The 24899-nt window shown below is 46.6% G+C and overlaps 1 protein-coding gene across 1 annotated transcript in view; it reads left to right on the forward strand.

Annotated features, from left to right (window-relative positions):
* fgd (faciogenital dysplasia) overlaps nucleotides 1-24899 on the forward strand; it is a 49791-nt gene that overhangs the window by 19401 nt on the left and 5491 nt on the right. The window contains exons 2-15 of the mRNA XM_080014529.1: nucleotides 11715-11885; nucleotides 13510-13705; nucleotides 14203-14857; nucleotides 16501-16590; nucleotides 17851-17987; nucleotides 18411-18567; nucleotides 18658-18796; nucleotides 20110-20168; nucleotides 20764-20910; nucleotides 21030-21122; nucleotides 21248-21327; nucleotides 21564-21594; nucleotides 22338-22442; nucleotides 22905-22958. Of these exons, the coding sequence (XP_079870655.1) occupies nucleotides 11715-11885; nucleotides 13510-13705; nucleotides 14203-14857; nucleotides 16501-16590; nucleotides 17851-17987; nucleotides 18411-18567; nucleotides 18658-18796; nucleotides 20110-20168; nucleotides 20764-20910; nucleotides 21030-21122; nucleotides 21248-21327; nucleotides 21564-21594; nucleotides 22338-22442; nucleotides 22905-22958 (2114 nt within the window). The remainder of the gene's footprint in view (nucleotides 1-11714; nucleotides 11886-13509; nucleotides 13706-14202; nucleotides 14858-16500; nucleotides 16591-17850; nucleotides 17988-18410; nucleotides 18568-18657; nucleotides 18797-20109; nucleotides 20169-20763; nucleotides 20911-21029; nucleotides 21123-21247; nucleotides 21328-21563; nucleotides 21595-22337; nucleotides 22443-22904; nucleotides 22959-24899) is intronic.

The following is a 24899-nucleotide window of genomic DNA, read 5'->3' on the forward strand; positions in this document are numbered from 1 at the left end:
GGGCACATTATAATTTAGCTGACTAGGGGGTCTGGTCGTCTTGAGGAGCTGGAGGAGTCGGAGTGTTTCCATGGCGACTGGCAGCAGCTGTGTGAGTGTGTGGCAGACACTGTGGCAGCGCCGAGATACCGTGTGAGACGGGGTCTAATCAGTGACCTTTTGACCCAAAATCAATGGGACTGTGCTGAGCCATTCAGCCGCAGGGGCTGACGTACAGTGTGCGCTGTGCTTACACTGGGAACATCAACAGCCTGTGTCTGCTTCCCAGCAGCATCAGATGGAGAGTTACAAGCTGTCAGATATCATTTGGAAGAAAATAGCGTTGAAGTTCATTTAGCGCACGTAAAGTATGGGTCCCTCTCAACTGGGTATTGAAATTTGACACTTTTAATGCACCAACCCAGTTGCATCAATACAAAATGTTGATAGCTAAATAGCATTATGTTCTATTTTGCATTATCATTGAAAATAACTCTATATTAATTGAATATATACGTTGAATATAACACTCTGTATCTATATATATTGAATATAACACAATATTTCCTGAGCTGTTTGTACTTATTTTTATTTTGCTCGAGCTCTTTACTGTATTACTTGTTTTTATTTAGTATGTGTATTTTGCTGTCTCTGTACTCCATGGTCCCCACTGAGCTGCTGCACCACCCGGATCTTATCATATCAACAAGCCAAAAATAAAACAGAAATATAGTGTTTGTACAGGAAGAGGAGCCTGTAGTGTGTTGTGTGTTGTAGTATGCAAGTATGTAGTAATCAGTAGTCTACTGTAGTCTTACAAAAAAGGAAAATTGTTAGAATTTATTTTTATTTTTTTAAAGTATCCCTTCGGGACCAGTAATGATATTGTTTCCGAGCCTGATATTTCCCGTCTACTGTCGTCAGATGTCCAAATCTTTTGGGAAATTCACAGTAGGACTCATCAGAGACGCACCATTTACTCTCCCTCCACTCTTTGACCGACGCGGGGAAGGAGGGGCATCTCCGTGCGGGTCAGAGACCCTGGAGACGAGCTCGTGAAGTACTGACCGACTCAGCAACATCGCTGTCTCTCACATGCACACACACACACACACACACACACACACACACACACACACACACACACACACACACACACACACACACACACACACACACACACACACACACACACACAGGCTAACAAATTCCAGGGTAAACAGTCACCCCGATTAGTCTCCCGTTTCAGCCTGGTAATTATACCCTCGGCTTCCTCTTCACACAGAGGGCACCTGGGTCCCTCTATGGAGAATGGCAGGATGGCATTTCCTGTGGAGCTGGCATCCTAATAACGGGAATCAGCATAATATGAAATGTCAAGTGATTCGATAATGATAGATCAGCACTGTGTCACTGGGGCGAGTTTGGCGTCACTCGGCTCTTATCAGGAAGAGACAGATAGCCTAAGTGAAAGAGGGAAAGTGTTTAATTATAATTCCGCAGCTACTACACCCTCTGCTGTGCCGGTCGACTCTCCCAGGTTTTGTTTTGACGTTCGTTATCTCGTGTGTGTGCGTGTGTGTCCTCGACTCCTCCGCTAAACCAGTAGGGCTGGGCAGTGAGTCGGAAAGTGTTAGGGGCTCTCTCATCTCTGATGAAGCATGTGTGTTGTCTTTGTAAAGAAAACTGAAGCGTTGCTTAGGAGGATGAAAGAATAAAGTGAGGACAAACATATTCACAAACACCCCCTGACCCCCCCCCCCCCCCCCCACACACACACACACACACTCCAGCCATTTTCAGCTCCCATTTTAAAGCCAGCGCTCACTTCAAAAGCCTGCAGCAGCCACAAGGTATCAGTGTTAATGCTGAAGCTGTGTCTTTGTAGTTCTGCCTCCCTGCGTCCTAACTGCTCTGGAAAAAAAGAAGGAATGGCTTCCAGAGGCTAGTAACAAGATATTTAACAAAATTGTGCTGGGGGGCGTGTGCGCATGTGTGCGTGTGTGTGTGTGTGTGTGTGTGTGTGTGTGTGTGTGTGTGTGTGTGTGTGTGTGTGTGTGTGTGCGTGTGCGCGTGTGTGTGTGTGCGTGCGTCTATTCGTTAGGAGACAGGACTGATTTTCGAACGTGAACTTTCGCTTCAGGACATTTGACTTGAGAATCCTGGCTCACCGTATTCACGTCAGGGGGGCAGTTTTATGTCTCCCTCAGAGTGGAAAGTCGGTACCTGTGTACACATGGATCTGCTTGTCCTTACAGGGAGAATACCTTATATGGTGAGTTTTCCCTCTAATCTGCTGCTAAAAGGGATCTTGCAGTTTTTGTCTAGCAGAAGGCAGGTCCTCATCTAACGTTACTGTCCAGCTCAAATTAAACACCGATAAACAGTGTGGTGAAAACAGAAAGAAAGCTCAGGGAAATGGCGACCGGGGATTTGAGTCTATATTTTCTTTGACTGTTTTTGTTGATCCTTTTGACTGACGCCGTGTAAAACTGTCATTTGACCTTTGCTATTATCTCAAACTGACCCAACTTGCCCGGGGCAAACACCCCGGTGACACTGGAGAACCGTCGACATTGACCAGAAGATGCCGGGTGGCAGGATAGAAGCAGTAGCAGCAGCAACCCTCTAATTGGGCCCCGTTCCCCGTTCCTTTTTTCCTCCGCCCGCTGCTGAAGTCCTCCGGAGGCAGACGGTTACAGGTGACAGAGGTGACGGATGACAGGTGGCCAGCGCCACCTGCCGCAGGCATCAATGAGGCCGTTCCCGGGGCATCACGCAGGAGACGCGGCGCTACGCTGGCTCTCTCTCTGCAGGTCCTCCTGTCATAGCCTCAGCGGGAGCCGTGATCTGGCCAAGAGCCTTAAAATAGATGCTGTCGATGGTTGTCACGATCAAGATAATTGTTAGAGTGGAGGTTGGGTCTAGGGCGTCAATGTAATTATTGACACCTGTTAATCGGATCTCCGTAGCAAATTATCACGTCTTTATGTTTGACAGCCTCAATAGCCTTGTTTAGAGAGTTGTGAACTCTACTCCGGGGTCCATGCGCAGTCGAAGACGCCATTCTTCTTCATTTTCTCCGCCTCATCAAAACGCTAGCCGAATAACAGCGTTATCCTGTTCATCCAAGTGTCAGGTTCCCCATGGCTAAATCTGTTTCCTACATTCTGCATAGTGTATGAGAGCCTGACATTTTGCCGTCGGCCTGCTAGCGTGGTTCACAGTGCTTTCGCTGTGATTGTATAGGGGGAAATGCTGAAGCCATTAGGGAGGAAATAAGAGGCTTTATTGGTTTGTCTCGTGGACACCTGGCTTCTATAACAGGCCTCTCCTTCCTGTGTGTGTGTGTGTGTGTGTGTGTGTGTGTGTGTGTGTGTGTGTGTGTGTGTGTGTGTGTGTGTGTGTGTGTGTGTGTGTGTGTGTGTGTGTGTGTGTGTGTGTGTGTGTGTGTGTGTGTGTGAGCCCGCACAGGGGGTCTTGGTGTTCAAGCTGGCTGTTTGCACTTGCATCAGCTAATTTCGCCAACGACGAACATTATCTGCTCGAAAAAGGTTTCGGCGTTTTCAAGTTTCCACTCCTCCTCAATTGGCATTTAAAGATATTATACAAATTCAGATGGGAGCAGAACGGAAGCAATGCACCCCAGATCCGCCTTTGTTGGCAAGCTCCCATGTGCTGACTCTTCATCGTTTTGAGCCAAGTGGCATTTTGGAAGTGATTCTGACGTCAAATCAAAGCGACCTTTTAGACTGTGTGTGTGTGTGTGTGTGTTAGTGTGTGTGTTGGGGAGAGTCCAATATGTACTGTGTCAGCAGTTAAGATTTGTTATAAGGAAGGAGTTTCCACCCCTTGGTTCCTCACCACTCGCCTCTCCCATATCTCCCACCCTGGACCACACCAAGCACACTGGACCAAACTGGCCTAGTGTGGGCTTCCCCCGCTGGGACAGTTAGGTTGTCAGTAAGCAGGGGGACACACCTCTCCACATGCTGATGTCCTTCCTGCTTGGAACGGTGACAAGGCAGTGTGTTAATGCACGGGGACACGCCTAGTACGCCCAGTACCCAACACACAGCTCCAGTATGGCTGTAAAGCAAGAACTAGTGGTGGCACCAGTAGGGGGGGCATGAGAGAGATGAAGTGCTGACACCTGCCAGTGTACAATATGTGTTGTGTAGGATGGGCTACACACTAAATACACACACATAGACTAACAGCAATATACATTGTATTATACTCTTCTACCGTAAAATTATGTTCAGTTTTACTCACTGAAATTCCACTTCACCCTTTCTACACAGACATGTTGCTTTGCACTCAATTATGAGTCCTAGCGGCAATTGGTTGCTAAATTAAGGGATATCCCATTCACTGGAAGGGACAAAAGTCGTTAACTTTGAAGTATTTTTCAGATTTTTGGCAAATTCATACCAGTATGCTATTCTACCCTGGTATTTGACAGATAGATTTCACATACCAATGGGCCCTCCTTCCACTGGAAACGTTGGCTTCTCCCAGTAGTGGAATTCTGTGGAAGTCAAAGGTGCCTTTATATTGTCGGGGAAATGTTCTCCAAGTAAAGGATCATGTTTTATTTGGATGGCCGCTGACATGGAATGTTTTACTGAGCAATGTTCTTGGTCCTATAGTATGTAATTCTGTGGTTGCAGTGGGACTTGCTGTGAAATGTTAGCGTTGGAGGGTAATGTCAACGGTGTTTGGATGGCCATGGTAAGCAACGGAAAGCTATGTAAAATTTTGATTTAATTGTGTTGATGTCTGCGTATGTATGCATGCTTGGCTTGTGCAAAGCTTAAATCCTCACGAGACTCCATGTGGAAGTCATCAATAAATGACTCATTAATCAATCATGCGTCTTGCACTTTGTAAATGGTCTCGTCCATCGTCTTGATTTGTTGATTCAGCCAATCAATATAGCAAAAAGGAATGGATGTGGTTACACTTCTGAAACCGTACAGTGTAGTGCGTTTTTTAGGACAGGGAGTTGAAAAACTGTCTTGAAAAAATAGCAGGCTATTTCAGGCCATGGGGAAGGATGACACATGCAGTTGCCCTGCGTTTGTTAGGAGTAGAGAGAGTTGACTCATTTTTTTTCCTACAGCAGTGGTAAGAAAAATCTCCATTTAGCTGAAGATGTGTTTGCAATGTTTAACTCTTTCGCTGCAAACTTGACTTTGCGGGGGGTGGACTCTCCTCTTCAGCATTTGGCTGATTATTCTGCATCCAAAACAGCAAGTTGAGTTGTAGCATTTCCTCAGTGAAAGGCTCCATTGAGGGCTGTTTGGCAGGCTTCAGTAGTTTCTGGGACAGTTGGGTAGTCATCTCCACGGGCAGGTTTGTAAAACTCCTTGTTTTCCTGTGTGTGTGTTGCCCTAATTGCCAATCTGCGGCTATCTTCTTTTCAGAAAGGCCCTGGGCTAGTGTACCGCGCTGCATCCAGACAACCGGGGCCATACTTCGCTCCACCGTGCCTCATAAAACGCGTGTTGTAGCAGTAGCTGCTGTGCTGGGAAGGTTGGTGTGTTGCGAGGGGTCGGAGTGCAGTCATGGCGTCCGGTAACTGGGCTGGCAATGAATCTGGCATCTGAATCATTCATGTATCATTCCTGCATTGCAGCCCACGGAAAGGTTAAATTTACCGGAACCTGCTATTGCTGAGCCCTTGTTAGACTTTTGATAAAAGCCTTCAGATGTTCTTCCGAGGGCGGTGTGTGTGTGTGTGTGTGTGTGTGTGTGTGTGTGTGTGTGTGTGTGTGTGTGTGTGTGTGTGTGTGTGTGTGTGTGTGTGTGTGTGTGTGTGTGTGTGTGTGTGTGTGTGTGTGTGTGTGTGTTTCTTCCTGGAAGTGAGTGGATTTTCTATTTGTGTCACCGCAGAGGAGGATGAATGGGATACTTTACAGGGTATGGAAGCTGTCTTCATTGATTCATACTTGGACACTTTAGCCTCCAGTTTGCTTTCGTGTTTGACCGTGTCCTTCAGTGTTATACTACAAGTGAAAGCAGAACTTGGGTTTTTTTTTTAACTCCTTCCCCCAATCCCACCTGCTATTTAAGCTATTTAGATCAGCTTTGTTGCCGTGGCAATGCCCTTTTCTTTGGCTTCTCGGGGGCACGGCAATCCTGACCTGCTTTTACCGTCACTTGGTTCGGCATCGGCCTCCGCAAGGATGGGACTACTCTGATATTAACTCGTCAGGCCTTGTTGGTGTTGTTCCTGCTCTCCCCGTTGACCATGACAGTGTATCATTTGAAGGAAGGAAAGCAGACAGACCTATTTTAAACCGCCAGCGTCCTACATAGGCCTTCACTGCTGTATGTGTTCCCATTTCTGTTAATAACCATTCATTACCGCCTTTCAATTTAACAGTTTGTGAAACCTACCATATTTTTATTGATATTTCTGTCTACTTCACCTTTTTTTTTTTTTTCCCCTCTTGACACTTATTCAGAGTCTGTGTCTCTTTTTTCCTCCTCCTTTGTTGTATTCAATTGAAATTTCCCCAGGCGTCCATCATCACTTTCCAGTCCTCTGCTTTCCTTGTCTCTCTCTCTCCACACTCCCCTTCTCTCTTATGCTCCCAAAATATCATGCTCCTAATCTGTGGGAGCCGGGGAAATCCACCCACTTTGTGTTGGAGGCTTTTCCGTGGGCCTGCTGTGCCTAGTGACCTGATTTAGGGTGAGAGCGCTGGCCGAGCAGGATGACTTACCCCACCCACCCCCTCTGCTTTTCCTCCTTTTCCCAGTCCCCGGGAAGCGATAATACCAGTGAAACTTCAGGAACTGCTCGTTCCTAGACGGACACAACAGGCGTTCTCCACGGGTGGCTTTGCTGGGATGGGGGGATGGGGGGATGGGGGGCGGGGGGTGTCTGTTGGGTTTGAATGGAATGGCGCGAATGGTTATCGTGATAAAGCTTGACGAGACAAGAGATGAGTACAGAATTGTAATCTGGGGCCAGATGCTACTGCATGTGATTGGATAGCTGCTGATCTGTGTGTGTGTGTGTGTGTGTGTGTGTGTGTGTGTGTGTGTGTGTGTGTGTGTGTGTGTGTGTGTGTGTGTGTGTGTGTGTGTGTGTGTGTGTGTGTGTGTGTGTGTGTGTGTGTTTGTTTTTGTTTCTGCAGTTGCACTGCATTCACAAGCTCTGAGGTAAGGGAGGTAGTCGGAGTAGGAGCCCCGTTATAGTTCCACCGTAGATCCCAAAGAAGCTGTTCCGCAAAGACTAAATGTTTCCCCTCTTCTCAGCCCTCCTCGTGTGCTCGCAGATGGATCCTCTCATTAATTAGATTCTGCATGTGAACCGGCAACCAGTGATAAGCTGTGGCTGTCCAGTAGTCCCATATCACATACGGGGATTAAGATTATCTTGTAGTAATTCTTTGAAAGAAATACTTCACTGTCCATGCCGGACGACGTGGCGCCTTCGCTGGTTCTCCTGTATTTGCAGAACTCAACGTAAAAGGCTCGAACGTTACACTTAACCGCACTTGCATCAGTCTTTATGTAGTATAGAGTTACCCGTGCTTCTCACGAGTCGCTTTATAAACCTGGCTCCAGTGCGACGTGCTCCTCTTCACTCTCGTAGTGTAATTGTGGGGGTTTTAAAACGTACGGAGGGGATAAATAAATGAGTCAGACCATTGACAGGAGGCTTGTTATTGTGCAATCAGGGGAAAGGACAGGATAAACAAATGGAGTGACCGACATTGATACTAGTGTCTGATATTGGTCCGCTACCAGGCTAAAATAGTGTTGGTGTGGGATAAATAGCCATATCAAATACATCAGGTATTATAGAAAGAAGACTTGATTTTTTTTTTCGTGTTAGATATCTCCCATGGAGGAAATAATTAATTATACTTCAATAATTGTTGTATTTTTATTATAATGTTTTATTGACCTTTAAATTGTTTACCGTTTGGTAAACGTAATGTATCGGACTCTGCATCCCCCAATACTTGAAGAGGAAATATTCCCTGTGAATATGATGCCATTCTGATTGATTTTGGGGCACTGGGGGACACGCCACGGTTTTTCTGCGATATTGTTTGTGATGAATTTGATCCTGACACAGGACAATTAACCACTGTACGTCTGTGACTTGGCTGGAGGATTGGGAATATAAATCAGAGGACCATTATCTTGTGGAGCTGACTGACTGACTCGGTCTGTCAGGGTAGCAGACAAGGAGCGAGCCGATCAATAACGCAAGGGTTAGAAGGAGGAGAAAGAACTAGCGATGGTAACAAAGAGTGTATCATATGAGAAGATACCATGGCAAATTCACTTGAAGTGTTGGAATAAAAGATAAACTGCTGCGGCTGGAAAGTGTCTGAGCTGGATATGAATACATGTAAGCGGAGGGCAGAAGGGGAGTGACGGGGGGGAGGGGCTTGTCATCTCAGAATCAATGGGGGATTTTGGGGTAGAGTGATGTGTCTCCATGGCACTGGGAAGGGAGGACTGTGCTCAGTAAATGGTTGATAATAAACAACTCTGTGGGGTCACCTCAGACCTGATGGTGTCTCGCTGCGGGCTGGGCCAAAGCATGCTTGTGTTGACCTAGTTTGGCTCTGTGTGCATATGTTTTCTTGCATCGGGTTCAGGACAAAATGGACACAAAACAGCCAGGTCTAACATCTTGGACTCGGCTTCAAAGGGGAAGTAAACAAAGTACAAACTCACACACATTGTTGGTATGTTGTTACATGAGGTTGACATGCCACAGCTGGCTCTCTTGTGATAACGTGGTGTCACATTTTCACCCCCAAGGGCCATGTGCTTCTTGCAGGGCCACATGCTTTCCACATCTAGGAACGCACACAGGTCCTTACACGGCCATGCGGGCACACACACACACACAGACACACAGACACACACACACACACACACACACACACACACACACACACACACAAAGTCCCCAAAAATAGTGGGAGAAAGAGAAGGATATATGAATTACCTCGAAAATATCCTGGAAGTGTGAGAACACTCACAAATACACTATGATTAGACCCATGTACTGTAATGTGGTCCTTCAGGTCATGTCCCAAATGACTCAACGTGTTCTCTGGCTGTTGTAAAGGGTCTTCTCTGTTCGAAGCGAAAGACGACAACGCTGTAATGAATGGACATGTGACAGCTGGGGTCTGTCCCATACAATCCGTGCTCCAAGTGACCAAAGTGGAACTAAAATATTGTTATAGGGAAAGGTAGTCATGTTTATCCAAGACTCTCTCAAGGGTGCTGCAGCTGTCGTGCTATTAGTTATTTGACATCTGTGGCTCATTGTGATCCAAACTAATGTAGGAAGTTAAATTTGATCAGATTTAGGATAATTATTGCTTAAATTATTGCTCTCCTGTGTGTGTGTAAAAGGCTTGGCATAATCTAATAATAATAATCTCATCACTCCACATTCCTCTTGGTCTAAATCAATTAAGGAGGAGACTCATTGTTTCCCCCTTTTTTTGTTAGGAAGACACTGTAGCGGTCCGTTCTGTTTGCTTTGGACAAAGCCTTTCACTTTCCGTTATAACAGGGAACTCGCGAGGCCGCGCTGTGATTGCTTGGCTGCACGGTGACGCGCATGCTAATGACTCTGGGTGCAGGTGCAAAGATCAGGTTTGGCCGGTGTGCTGACAGACAGGTGCAGTTCTTTGAACACACCTGGTCGCAGGCGGTTGAGTGTGTGCGTGTCTTCCTATTATGCAGAACGGAACCTAGCAAAAGTTTTTGTGTGTGTTACATCAGAAGGGCTGGCACAGAGACCAGTTTCACATTCTCATACAGACACACTGACAAACCGGGAGGATCTATTTCGATATCGACTGAAGTTGCGTTGGAGTTTTCCACTTCATTTGCTGGACTTTGGATTGCAGTATGTGAAACAGAGAGGTCAGCGAGGAGGTAAAGTTACAAGTTCCGACTTTCACAGATCTGACATCTGATAATTCAAATCCACAATCTTGAGCTACAATGGTAAACCAACAATATGTTTGTCTAAACTGATCATTTTAACAACAATTGGCAACGATGAAGTGATGAAATCCAGTGGCCTTTTTAGTAGAGAACTTTGACTCTTTGACTTCCCTGATCTTCCAGGGAACCCTATGTTTTACAAGACAATAAGAACTTCTTTTAACAAATGTATTCTTTGGCTCTTGTGTTGCTCTGCCACTCCCATGGCGTTGATCCCAGTGTGGTGTCAGTGTTTTGGGCAGGGGAGTAAGTGCTGATCCTCCGTGCTGTGTCATCAAGTTCCTGTTTACCTTTAAGCTACTTGATCTGTGACCCAGTCGGGCTTTGCCCTTCGGTAACCATGGCAACGCCGGGTTTCCATAGGTACGAGTCACAATGCCCGTGTCTTCCAGCGCTTGTGCAGACTGTTTGTTTTTCCCAAGAGTGACCCCGGTCCTGGGTCAAAGAGGGGCTTGCTGGTCTGTAGCCTGTCTGAAGAACACGGCCGTTCAGTTTAATTCTTCGTTGCTCAAGGTGTTTCCTCTTTGTCAAATCAATAGTCATTTTGGATTTATTCGTATTAGTAAAAATTGCAGAATGGTGTAGAGGAGAAGGATGTTCCTGTCCTGTGCTAAAAGTTTAAAGGAACATTTAGTTAAACTATACCACTACTCTGATATCTATGCGAGCAAGACAATTTGGGGGCTACCATTTAGTTGTTTTCTGCCATCATATTGTTGCCATTTTTAGTCAGTCCATCGCAAGCCTCCTCTTGCGGTGAAGAGATGGTGGGAAAACCTGCAATTGTGCCACACGGGGCAGGCAGCGTAGCAGGACACCCACCCCCCATCCCTGCCAAATTAGATGTGGCGTGGGTGAGTGTGTGTGTGTGTGGGGGGGGGGGGGGTTCTTTGCAATTTTGAGCTGTAATCCGGAGTTGAGATAAGGCCGGGGTCAATCGAGCACGTCCATAAGCCGGCAGTAACAGTTCTGTGCGGCTGTAGTTTACACAGCCCTTACCATCATCTAGTGAGGCCTATCCCATAGCCTGTTTGCTCTAATGGAGACACGCATCTGATAACACCAACACTGAGCAGAGGCTGCCAGGGAGCCCGAAACGGAGACAGAGCGGTCCAACGCGCCGGATATACACAAACAGCACGAGCTCAGTCATCCGAGCACCTACAAAGACATAAACAGTTTTATATCTTCGTTATGTATTGAAAAGCGGGGATTTTCTTTTGCTTTAGTGGTTTCGGCATCAGGTGAAGTACAACCCCAATATCTTATGTTGAAGGTCAAAGCTGGCATAGGTTGCCCACCGCGATTGTACTTGATAGGAAACACACATCAGGCGGTACTGAGGAGATTTAATGGATCCGATATAAAGGGGTCCATCAGGCAGTCAGTGCATGGTGAGATACCAATATCCAATCTCTCTCTCCGGTGCCGTGGGCCATCTTGGCCCGGTGTCAGGATCAATGCTGCTCTGCTTCTCTTCTATTCTCTCGCTCGCTCTCTCTCTCTCGTTACCCTGCTCTTTTTATGTTTTTATTGTTTTAGCATAGCGAATTACAGCATACCGAAATACACACCAAGGCCAAGGTCGTTCACCTGCTAGTCCTGCACCCGTCACGTGGGTTCAGGCTCGATGGGGCTTGTGAGGTCAAGCAGCCAGGCTCTAGTTCAAAACTTGGAGAGTTGCCCGATCGATACCTTAATGTTATCCCTGTCCTCCCCATCCGCAGATCTCCCTCCCTCCTCCTTGCAGTACCAGTGCAGATCGGTGGAGTACGTGTGTTCCCCGCGGCTGGTGAAGAAAGCGCCGCCCCCCAGACCATGTCACGAGCGGCCCGCCATCAAACCCCGGCCCAAGCCAGCCTCCTCGCCCAGACTGCCCACTGCACAGAAACCTCAAGGTAAAAAAAGGATAAAATGCTAAAGTTTGATTAGGTCCCTGGGCCAGAGCTGTCTGTTTTTTTTTGTTTTTTTTTTTGTTATATTCCAGGACGAAGGGACAGTTAGATCATGAACCCTACCATTGTGACACCTGTTATTTATCGTGTTCTGTCTCATAACGTGCCGTGTGTCAGTGCTCTGGCCTCACTGTGTCAGTCATCGTGCAGAGTGGGTCACCTCGGCAAGGGCCACTGTGGAAAGCAGGTCAGCGGGTCCCAAGAGCATCATTTCAGTGATCCCAAATATTTATAAACATGCCCAACATCTGTTATATAGTGTCAGGCTGTGTTTTCGGACTTACTACCTTGAAAACACGAAGTATTACACCACGGGCCTAGTGAACATTTCAGTGTGGCTGAGCTGATGCATATTGAGGATGCTTGTTGTGTGATGGGTTTGACTGCAGATTAACATTCTTTATTTATTTACACTTCCCTTTTCGAATTGAACTTAAACACAGAGTTATACACAGAGACACAGAGTAAAAATTTGGGCTGATAATGTAGTAGGATTTATTATTATTATTATTATAATCATTAGTAATTTTCCTCAATATTGAGATTTTTTACAATATATATTAAAAACCCCATATTAAACATACAACTGAAGTTCATAACATCAGACTATGTGGTAATGTATGAAAATATGCTACTTATCATTTTACAAAAATGAAAGCATTTCAGAACTAATATGGGATCCTCATAGATTTTGGGTAATTGTCATCATTGATTTTTACAAAAGAAATATATACATACTGTATATATCACTTTATGGCTCTATCCTGATCCTGCAGTACAATTCCACTGAAAGAGAATAAATGCCAATATTATATTACTATCACCAAGTTGTCAGTAACTCTAAGTCTGTGGATTTTGCTAAACATAAAAAAAACCTTGCAAAGAGATATGTACCCTGCTCAATTGAAATGATTGAACTTTAATTAAATATGATTTAGCAGTTAATATTTACATTTATGGAGGGTGGTATAGTAGGGGACGCGTTTGCAATTGCAATGGAAGTTCCTATGGCTTACTTCAGCGCGCATTGTTAGTGATTTGTTCTTTTTAAATGTAAATATTGACAAATATATACCTATACACACATACACACCACTAAAGGACACAGAGCATTCTTCTTTTAGCAGACTTTGAGAACTTGAATAATAATTAATTTAAATTATTACAAATTGCATTTTTGCTTACGTGCCCTGCCACAGGGTTTTGTTGCTTTGCTTTATCATTTCTGAGCCAGGGTGATTTTCTTTTTTTCTATCTCTCTTTGTGACCACAATGACGAATGCACACACTCATCTCAGCATCCTGTTCTGAAACAAGGAAGTTGTCAGGCAGCCGAAGCTAAGAGTTTATCTCTCACTACACGAACTGACCGACTGTTTCACATTTGGATTATTTTTACGGTTTTTGCAGCAATACGGGGCAGGGAACTAACAGGAATGGAGGCTTTTCCTCCCTGCAAACCATGTGGGTTACATGGCACGGGATTAGCTGACTTTCTCCGTCCGAGAGCTCATCCCTCTCTCTCTCGCTGTCTTTCTTCATCTCACTTGGACTCCTGCGGCTGCAGTGCCCCCTAAACCTCCCCACCTGCTGGCCCTCGGACAGGACAAGAAGCCCAAGAGGATCCCCCCGGCACCCTGTCGGCCCCTGCCAGCGCCGCCTCCTCCGCCCAAACCGAAGCCCTGTCTGAGCCCCGCGGCGCTGCCGCTTCAGAGAGAAGCCCAGAAGGTGGGGCTGCTCATCGAGAGGTTTGAGAGCTCAAGGTAAGGGCATCAGTGGGAAAATACAGTCAATATTTGGTTTGTAGATTGCTGACGGTGTGTGTGTGTGTGTGTGTGTGTGTGTGTGTGTGTGTGTGTGTGTGTGTGTGTGTGTGTGTGTGTGTGTGTGTGTGTGTGTGTGTGTGTGTGTGTGTGTGTGTGTGTGTGTGTGTGTGTTTGTATATGTTTGTGTGATATAGAATGTGTGCAATAATATTTGACTAGTTGTCTGGTTTTCCATTGACATGTCACTGCTTTGTTTGCTTTGTTGTCTTAAGGGTCTGGATATGTGTGGAAGTTCAATACATTCTCCTCAGAGTTCCACTTAAAGTCCGACACTGACCCGATAATAATATTATATTTATATTTATTTTATTTATTTATTTATTTATTTATTTTTTTATTGGCTACTGCAGAAATTTCAAATTTATCAACAATCCGTGTCCGAGTTCAATATTTTTAGTCCCGTCTCTATTCTTATGTTTCCTTTTTGTCCACAGAGTCCCAATCCTGGGAGTGGTTCCGAGGACGCAGCTCCACCTGTGTCTGAAGATGGAGCCCGGTTCCGAAAGTGCCTCATCCTCCGGCCAAAACCTGGAAGGACCCTTGGTAGGAAAGGACACTGGGGAATCGTCGCCCGTGGACAAGCTTGCACTCGCCGCCTCCTCGGAGCGAGCGGAGGCCGATGAGGTGTCGGAACTGTCACACCTCGCCTCAGTGCACATCGACGGCTCGGACGACGTCCTGCTGGACGACTGCGGCGAGGACGACATTGCGCACGGCATGGGTTGCCTTGACAGCGTGGAGCGGCGGGTGGGGGAGGAGGAGGAGGAGGAGATGAAGAGCGGCTCCTCCTCCCACGAGCTCCGGGACAATCCGGCGTCGTTGGCCGACCCCAACGGGAAGATCCCCAACCGGGACAGCGGCATCGACAGCCCGTCGTGCGCCGCCGAGGGGGAGGCGTTCCCCAACGAGGACGCCATCGACGAGGAGGACCGCTACGACAGCGTGACGGAGACGGAGAGCGTGTCCTGCTGCGTCACCCTCGGCAACAAGCGGGACTCGACGCAAGATGAGGACAGTGACCTGGATGAGGGCAGCAGCGGGGAGATAGAGGGCACGGACAAGACGGACGGCATTTCGGAGCCGCACAGAGTACGTAGCTGCCTCGCGCTCCACAGCATTCTGTATAAACGCCAGGAACCATAATCACAGTGGCAGCTTTGGTTTTTACCAGATCGTTGTGTGAAAGGTGATCATTAGCATCTCTCCAGTTTACTGGACAAATACCTCTCGCCAACCGTCACTTTTTCAGTTATGATATATATATATTCAGACATAAGTTTTGGGTCCTGTCATCGTGCAGCCTTTGAGGTAGTCAGAAAAGTAGCCTTGGTGTAGTATTATTATTATTAATATTATTATTATTATTATTATTATTATCGCTGAGTCTGAGTAAAGCCTTTTTCGAGGGAAACTTCAGCTCGAAACCTGAAGTCAGGAGTTGACAGTCTGTGTGTGGTTCACCAGCTTCTCCTGTTACGTAAAAGGAGGAGAACCTGCCCCAAGCCGAGACCAAACCTGGGGGTGGGTGAGAGACGACAGAGCGCAGGGAGACTAGTAATCCAAAGAGAGGCCCGACGTTTCTCTCTTGCGTTGTCGACGTCTCCGACCGTCGATTGTAAACTTCTGTGACAGCTTGGAAAGATTATCCGAGAGAGCGGGAATCAGTGGAAGAGATTAAGAAACAACAACGGACAGGAGTGTGTCTTGAGACGGGGTTAAGGGTGTTAGTGCTCCAGCGTCACACCGCCGTGATGGTTGTTGGCGGCTGTTTCTTCCCTGTGCCTAATTAGTTTTGCACAAGGTACGCAAAAAGAGTAATCAATATTTCGTTTTTGCACATCTCTGTGTGCGAGGTGAAGGGGCGGGGCTTAAATCTCACTCATTCTACAACATGTTGAGGGGAGAATAATGACAACCCTGCCACACAGGATGTATGCAAATTGCAATAAGAGATTTATCTATCCGTCTATCTCTATCCGTCTATTTGTCTATCTGTCTATCCTTGTATACATTTTCAGACATATTTCATGCTGGAGGTTTTGCCTCCCATTTCCTGTGTGTGTGTGTGCGTACGTGCACAGTCCCCTCCCCCATCACTTGCAAGTTTTTTGTCTTCTTTTTTTCGGTGTTTGTCGCTGTGCGTGCGTGTGAGCCAGACAGCTTTTTTTGTTTTTGGGGGTTTTTTTTTACTTCTTGCAGTAGACTTTGTGCTCTCGTGCCCTGTCGGTTTGGTGTCACTGTCACTGATCTGGAATGTTCACGTAGCGCCACCATTCCTTGTGTTGATCTGACAAGAACGGGGAAAAGAGCATTTCCTGGTTTCTACTAGACATAAATAGTGATTCACTTTCAGTTTGACAGCACATTGTTATGTCTATGACCTCTGACTGGATAGAAAGATGGACAGACAGACAGACAGATAGACAGATAGACAGACAGATAGACAGACAGATAGATAGATAGATTTATTTAATAGTTAATTGTATTGATTATGCAAGTTGTGATTCGATTTTTAACCAGTTTTCATTGTTTTTGGTTCATTTTGATAATGGATCATTTGGCTATGATAATGACTTTAGAGGTCTTAATGCAGTTTCAATGGCAACACTTTGACTCGTTTTTGAACTGTTAAAACCGTTGTTCCACCATTAGCTTATCTTATCTTTTAAACCTCAGGGATTTTTTTAAGGATTATATTGTCAATATTCAGTGTTGTCTTTTCCCCCCGCCAGTGTCCTGAGGCTCAGAAGCTCCTGAACATCGCCAGAGAGCTGCTCCAGACCGAAGAGGCCTATGTCAAGAGACTCAACCTCTTGGACCAGGTACACACACACACACACACACACACACACACACACACACACACACACACACACACACACACACACACACACACACACACACACACACACACACACACACACACACACACACACACACACACACACACACGCGCGCACTTCAATGACTAATAACCCTGGCTCTGCATAATCTTCCAACCTTATCGGGTGTAGGTTTCTGATGGTACGTTTGGGAACTTCTGGCCCAAATCTCCATTTCCTAAGTGTGTCAGTGGAGTTAGTGATGCTGAGCTGGATTAATGCTGCCACTATGATCCACTGAACAAAACCGCCCCCTCCCTGCGTGTTTTTTACATATGCGCATCTGGGGTTGCAGTAAATACAGTAAACAATGTTTTTTAAACAATTTCAATGTGGTAATTGTCTGCTTTATATTCTTACAAATACTCCGTAGTACCTTACGACCTCAAGATGTGATCCAATTTAAATGAGACACTGTCCTGCCTGTTCTTTTGAGTTGCTGTGGCTGGTAATTTAAGTCAAGCGAGAAGAGAACTAGTCTTTGGAAAAGCCACTTTGCCACGGGGGATAAATTGCTGGAGCTATTGAGCAGCTCAGGCAAGGTAGAAGAGCAGTAAAAAAAAAAAGAGAAAAAAAAGGAGAGAAATCATTATTCAATCCCATTTGAGCTCCAGTGCTTAGCTCCCAAATCCTGTTTTCTGAAATGCTCACTTGGTCATGCTACTGACCGGGGCTTCTCCTCCAGTGCCATTCGACTGGTTTCTAAACAGCCACGCCAGGTTTCCTGTCCTTTGTTTTGGTCGTTTCCAGCCAATATTTACAGTATAATGTTCATTCCAAGCATCGTTTACGTTTCATCAAAAGGTCACTGTGTTTCCAATAGATCTGGCCTTTATTGTGTTTCTTTTTTGGTTTACTATACTTTGTTTAGAGAAGTACTTATAAGCCATTTCAAAACCTCTTCCTCATTACCCAGTTCACAGGGTAGAGCAGAGTAGAGTTGTCCTACTGCTGAAGATATGTGCTTTATTCACTGCTAAGGGCAAAGAAAACCTCATTGGTACTTTCTGTTTTCGTCACTCTACGCTCGAAGCAGAGTTTTTAAAAATAAAGTAAACACAGCGTGTCCGCTGCCACAAAGGTTACTTTCAGAAAGGACCGTGTTCATGATAGCAGCAGTTTGTGCCCAGAAATAATAAACATTTAGGGGTTCTTGGCAACAACAGGCTTCTGAATGTTTCCCTCTGTGGTTCGTCGCAGGTATTTTGCACTAAGCTGACTGAAGCTGGAATCCCCCAAGATGTCATCACGGGCATCTTCTCCAATATCTCCTCCATCTACTGCTTCCATGACAAATTTCTCCTCCCCGAGCTCCAGACACGCATCACCGGGGAATGGTGAGAAAAGAAAGGAAGATGTTTAAAAATGGCATTTTAATGGCTTTCCAGTAGCAGGCAACGCTGATGTGACACTGTTGCAGTGTTGATGCTGTAGTGTGTGTGTGTGTGTGTGTGTGTGTGTGTGCGTGTGCGTGTGCGTGTGCTTGTGCGCGTGCGCGCCTGACTGGGCGTATTATCATCCCGTTGTCACCGTGGGTACCCGGAAATTTACAGCCTCTGTTTGTTATTGCGCCAGCGTCAGCCACAATCGGAAGAGATAATGACTCCTAAAGACCCGCGCTAAGGGAATCCAATTGCCGCAGTATTATATATCCTAGCGCCATATCCATAAGCATATTGAAATTCACTAGATCCAGTTTAAGGCTGTAAAATATGCAGAAAGTCAGACTAATAAGGTTTCCTCCATATCGCACGCTTCAGGGACTCGAACCCTCGTATCGGGGACATCCTCCAGAAGCTGGCGCCCTTCATGAAGATGTACGGGGAATACGTGAAGAACTTCGACCGAGCAATGGACCTGGTGAACACGTGGACGCAGCGCTCCTCGCAGTTCAAGGGCGTGGTCCAGAACGTACAGGTAGGAACAACGTTCTCTCCGGTTTGATTTGATCCGTTGGTTTTCGATACACGTCCCAAACTCCTCCGCTTTGCCTGTTGTCCCCGCCAGAAGCAGGACGTGTGTGGGAACCTGACGCTGCAGCACCACATGCTGGAGCCCGTGCAGAGAATCCCACGCTACGAGCTGCTGCTCAAAGACTACCTGAAGAAGCTGCCCGGCGACGCCCTCGACAGGAAGGATGCAGAGAGTACGTGGCAAAGCACGCACGCACGCACGCACGCACACAGATCTGGATTGAAACAAGTCAGATTAACTGAACTTTCAATCTAGTCAGCCACTGACTAGGAAGGAAATGCCATTGTCCACTTCCTGTTTACGTATCTTTACTAACACATTAACACATTTACACTTTACTGACTCTTGACCTGCCCCTTTGGAAAAAAAACAAAACAATTATTCTGTTCCGTTCAATAGGAATAGGTGTGTGTTTTTAGGCAATGTTGCAGTTTTTATCCCATGATTTGATTGCGGTCTTTACAGGTTGTCCTGGCTGAAGTTTCATACACTGTATGATAGTGTTTATTCATGTATTGGTTTGGTATTATTTTAATATTTAATATTATTTTATATATATTTATTGGTTTTACATTACATTATGTCATTGTGGAGGTGTGTTCTGGCCCAGGGCCTGGGAATGAGAGCGGGGACGCAGCCGGAAGCAATACAGCGCCAGTTGGTGTGTATTTATTAAAGGTTCAAACAGTCAAAAAGGTGGCTCATGGGCCAAAGGGAAAATCATTCACTCGCTGGCAAATAAGGGGAGAATCCAGAACGTCGGCGCTTGTGCGCGCTGCCGCCGCATCGTGTTCATTTCGGTCCGCTGCGCTTTGCGGTCGTGTTGCCGGGTCAGATCGCGCGTCCCGCAAAACACGCGTCTTTCTCACCGCGGGAAATAAAACAGAACCTAAATAACTTCCTGTCACGGGGTTTGACAAATCGGCGGAGCCCCTCTGTTGACTCGCCCGATTCCCAGCAGCTGAGCCGCCCCGGGATGGGAGCCTGCCTCGCCTATCTGCAGCGGCGGCTTGACCACGCCCCCTTGACCTGCCACAGTCATTTAGCAGACGCTTTCGTCCAAAAGGGCCCGCAATAACAACATTTAGTCGGTAGTATTAGAGCGCTGTGTATCACTGCTAAACCTTCTATAGGAACATGTAGCATTAGTGGAGTTAGAGAATTACAATACATTAAAGAAAGGCATAAGAGATCCTCATGATATCATTTTAATAATTTTCAAGGCCTTAACCTATGAACCAGACATGACGTACCATTTGTCCCTAAAGCATCCCGTGAACCCACCAGTTTGAGGTCAAGGCAAAGGCTGTTTGAGACATCCTATTTATCTTCACTTTAAGAGATTTCACTCTGAAATGTTGGCCCCTGAGGTATTTGTGTTTCTGTCTGTGTTTGGTGTTTCGGTCTTGTGTTTCTGTGTTTATTTATGTGTGTGTGTGTGTGTGTGTGTGTGTGTGTGTGTGTGTGTGTGTGTGTGTGTTGCAGAGGCACTGGAGCTCATTTCCACAGCAGCTAATCACTCCAACGCAGCGATCAGGAAAATGGTGCGTGTTCCTTCATCCCTATCCTGATCCTCCCTTGATGACAAATTAAATGACTGATTCGTTTGCTCTCTCTCTCTCTCTCTCTCTCTCTCTTGCTCTCTTCATATTGTTTTTACCCCAGCTCTTTCTACCATCTCCATTGTCTTGTTGGACGCTATAAACATGAATCAATCAGATCAGCGAGCGCTAGCCTGAAGGAGGGCAGCAGGTTGATTTGGTTCAGACAGGAAATTGAAATTTGTTCAGACAGGAAGTTGCTGTTTCCTGCCTCTGGTTTCACAACTTCACCGTGGAAGGTCGTCTCTTTTCACGTTCATCCTTCTCCTTTTGCTCCCTCTCTCTGTCTGTCTGTCTGTCTGTCTGCTCTGTTATTTCCTCCATCTTTTCAAACGCTGCTGAAACGTACAGAGCAGCTCAAAGTCTTCATCAATCGATGAAGAAACATAAAACCTGCTTCCCTCCTTTCGCCAAACGGGGGTCTTCTACCCCAGCAGTTAACACAGCGACTCCACCCGCTTGAGTCTCTTCTTACATGTGGCAGACGTATAGAATTCTTGCCGGTGTTCATCCTGTTGTTTCCCCAACGTTTTTTTAGGAGAAGATGCACAAGCTGCTGGAGGTCTACGAGCGGCTTGGCGGAGAGGAAGACATCGTAAACCCGGCCAATGAGCTCATCAAGGAGGGACACATCAAGAAGATGTCTGCCAAAAACGGGACGGCGCAGGACCGGTACCTTTACCTGGTGAGGTGACCTGATACGGTGAACGTCTCAATGTCAATGTCTTTTGAGTTAACGTGCGGTTTTCCGCTCACACCTCGGTACTAACCTGGCAACCCCCCACCCCCGGTCTCCTATCCCAGTTCAACAACATGGTGCTCTACTGCGTCCCCAAACTGCGGCTGATGGGACAGAAGTTCAGCGTCCGGGAGAGGATCGATATCGCCGGCATGGAGGTGAGGACGCGTCTGCCCCCCCCCCCCCCCCCCCCCTCCTTTTATGGTGTGCCAGTTCCATTCCGTCACTTGAGAAGTTTTATATTGAGCCTCTTCGTTTTTTTTCATGTCCTCGGCTCCTCCAGGTGCAGGAGAACGTCAAGCAGAACCTTCCACACACCTTCGCCATCATCGGCAAGCAGCGCTCTCTGGAGCTGCAGGCGAGGTGAAGGTCCTTTATTAAAATGGTTTTTGGATCACTGAAATGGATTGTGGAAATAGGGCTTTTTCCTTGTGGGGCGGGGGGGAGGGAGAAAAAAAATGCAAAGTCGCAAATTCAAATATTAGTTCTTTGAAATACCCCATCAGCTCAGGTGTGTGCTGTTTAAAAAGGCTCTACTCTCTCGGTTGTTGTTGGTCTCCAGGATTTTTTATTCCAATTATCTTTTATTTGTTTTACAGGACGGCAGAGGAGAAGGAAGATTGGATCCAGGTTAGGATTTTACACTCACTCTCTCATTATCTCCCTCTCTCCCTCTCCACCCGTTTTCATCACAGAGTCATGTCTGCACCGTTAGTCATTAGAGCAGCTTTCCCAGTTTGCTCCCATTCCGCGCGTTTTGGGAATTGTGTTCTCTCATAAAGCCTCTCATTATCGCTCATTTAGCCCGTTACAGCCGAATAAAGCTGATTAAAACTCCTCGTGGGGTGGAGGAGGGGCGGGCCAAACTCTTGAAATTTGTGTTTCTCTGACTGTTCCTGTAAAAGAAGTTGAAAGGCTTAACCCACAGCAATAAATAGAACTGGTTGACAGTGGAATGTGGCCTTGAGATTTTTTTTTTTTTTCATTTTCCTCTTTAGACCATTAAACACGTTGCCTCGAGAGCTGTGACATCACGGCTGATGTCACGTCAGTGTGTTGCGGCTTGACTAGAGGCGACATTACACAATCTATCCCTTTGTTCCCCTTTTAGAGAGAGGAAGATGACCATTTCTTCCTTTTTTTTTTTTTTTTAGCCATTCACTTTCATTAATTTCTTACTACTATCATGCAGATCATTCAGATGAGACACCGGTTCACCATAGCTGATTCGAGCTGTCCGATTTGTTTTGGGTGGCATTCCCAGTAGGGGAAAGATAAACGCTTGAATGCTCAACATTATCATCCTCCTGCTCCTTTTTTGTCTTCCCGTATCCCTCCTTTTGTCCTTTCCTCCACCTCCTCCCCCGTGTCAGGTGATCCTGGCCACTATCGAGAGACACAAGCAGAACAGTGAGACGTTCAATAAAGCTTTCAACAGCTCCTTCTCCCGTGAGGATGACCACCAGCCCGACTCACCGGTGAGTTACCCTCCGGCGATCAATCAATCGATCAAATTATCGACGGATGAATCAACATGCTGTCCTTCACTGCGAATGTTAATCACAGGACGATAATGCCGCTCTGAAAGACTGTGTCATAGCCAGACTCTTTTGTCCGCCCCAAACAGTGCAACATCTATGGGGCCAGGTTTTAGTCACAAATCCATATCGCACGTATAAAGAGGTTCTTTAATTTAATTCCTGACCGTCACACGTGTGATGTGTCTTGGAGTCTCTTTCCTGACCTAATAGGGGAAGCCCGGCTCATAGTGTATACTAAACTTTTATGGATCTCCGCTGACCCACTTTGAGTCTGGCGGCTGCTGGACCCCAGCCAGAGCAGCAACAGGAGCCAGTGGCGCCTGGCTGACACCTAGTGGTGGAGGGGTGAAACTGCAGGCACGAGCAGCCGGTTCACAGTGCGCTGGTTCTTCTCCCCAGGGCCCCTGGAGCAGCACGTCCATCGACTCAGATGGCGAAAGACTGCATGAAAGGGTAAGTAAACATCGTGGAATCCTTCGAGCGGATCAACTCGGACGATCGTATCGATTCTACGGTGTCGAAAAGTACCCCGTTGCTCCTGCCTAGAAATTCAGGGGAGGTCTTAAATGCAGGTCGATCAGTGTGTCGGGCCTTGTTAACATGTACATTGCCGTTGGGTGTCTGCAGCGGTGAGGTAGTGATTAATGCCAACAACTTTATCAGGTCAATAGTTTCATCAGGCATGACGACACGGGGATGGGGCATGGGAACTGAGCTGTGGATGTCGTTGACCTTGTTCATTAGGAGAGAAGCACTTGACTGACTTCACTAATAAAGGCTGATAGTCTGGAAGGCTGGCAGTGAGGAGGCCTGTTCTTTTTGAATCTCTCCCTTTTTCGGGCTAAAAGTAACTGAAACATGACAACAGCACAAACAGGGACGTTTCAGACGTCTTGTCGTTCGAAATTGATCAGTATCGATCTCCATTTGGAGCAGAAATTAGTGGAAAAACGTTAATAATTTCATTCGTTTCAGGAGAGGGCCACTTTGTGACATGCTCATCTGAAGTTATGTAAGTCCAAGCTTCGTCTCCTGGTAGTCATTCCACTCCAGCCACTTGCGAGTGCTACTCCTAGACAGACAACTTGAGCCTGTTTAAAGGAAACTGTAACTCGTTCTGAGTTTTACAAAACACATGAAACGAAACAATCAGTGCAGAGCAGAGAAACAACCATGTGACACGAGCAGCCACTCGTACAGCAGGAGTGCCGGCACTTCCTCCGCTCTCTCTCCCCGGCCGCGGTGCCCTCTGGCCGTTAACATACAGTGAGTACGAGGTCCCCCCTTAGCTGACGCGGCGGGTCTTCCTCAAACACCAATTTGAACCCGAACTCGCCCTCCCCCAACCCGAGCCTGGCGCGGCCCACGTCCCAGCAAAAGGAGTGCGATTAAAGAAAGAATCCAAGATTTCCAGTGACGTCTGGTCCAACTCGATCGGAGAGAGTCCCTCGGTATACTCCCAACGTCCATATATAATCACATATATTATCACAGAGAGCAGATTTGGGAACCTCCCTTTACGGTACCTCGGACACCTGTAATACTAACATGACTAAGCTGGACCTGCTGCCTGCAGCAATATTTATTATTATTATTATTATTATTACTATTATTATTATTATTATTATTTTACTACAGTACTACAGATGCAATGTTTGCTTTAAGAATGCTGATGGAAAAGTACAGGGAAGGCCAAAGAGAGTTGCACTGCGTCTTTGTGGATTTAGAGAAAGCATATGATAGGGTGCCGAGAGAGGAAGTGTGGTATTGCATGAGGAAGTCGGGGGTGGCAGAGAAGTACGTAAGAGTGGTACAGGATATGTATGAGGGCAGTCAGACAGTAGTAATGTGTGCAGTAGGTGTGACAAAGGCATTCAAAGTTGAGGTGGGATTGCATCAAGGATCAGCTCTGAGCCCTTTCTTGTTTGCAGTGGTGATGGCCAGGTTAACAGATAAAATCAGGAAGGAGTCTCCGCGGACTATGATGTTCGCAGATGACATTGTGATCTGTAGCGAGAATAGGGAGCTGGTTGAGGAGAGCCTGGAGAAGTGGAGGCATGCGTTAGAGAGAAGAGGAATGAAAGTCAGCAGGAGGGAAACAGAATACATGTGCCTGAATGGGAGGGAAGGCGGCGAAAAGCTGAGAATGCAAGGAGTGGAGGTGGAGAAGGTGGGTGAGTTCAAGTACTTGGGGTCGACCATCCAAAGCAGCGGAGAGTGTGGGAGAGAGGTGAAGAAGAGAGTACAGCCAGGGTGGAGTGGGTGGAGAACAGTGTCCGGAGTGATCTGTGACAGAAGGGTTCCAGCAAGAGTGCAGGGGAAGCTCTACAGGATGGTAGTGAGACCAGCTATGTTGTACGGTTTAGAGGCGGTGGCACTGACACAAAGGCAGGT

The sequence above is a fragment of the Zeus faber genome (assembly GCF_960531495.2).
Source record: "Zeus faber genome assembly, chromosome: 15".
Classification (NCBI taxonomy): Eukaryota; Metazoa; Chordata; class Actinopteri; order Zeiformes; family Zeidae; genus Zeus; species Zeus faber.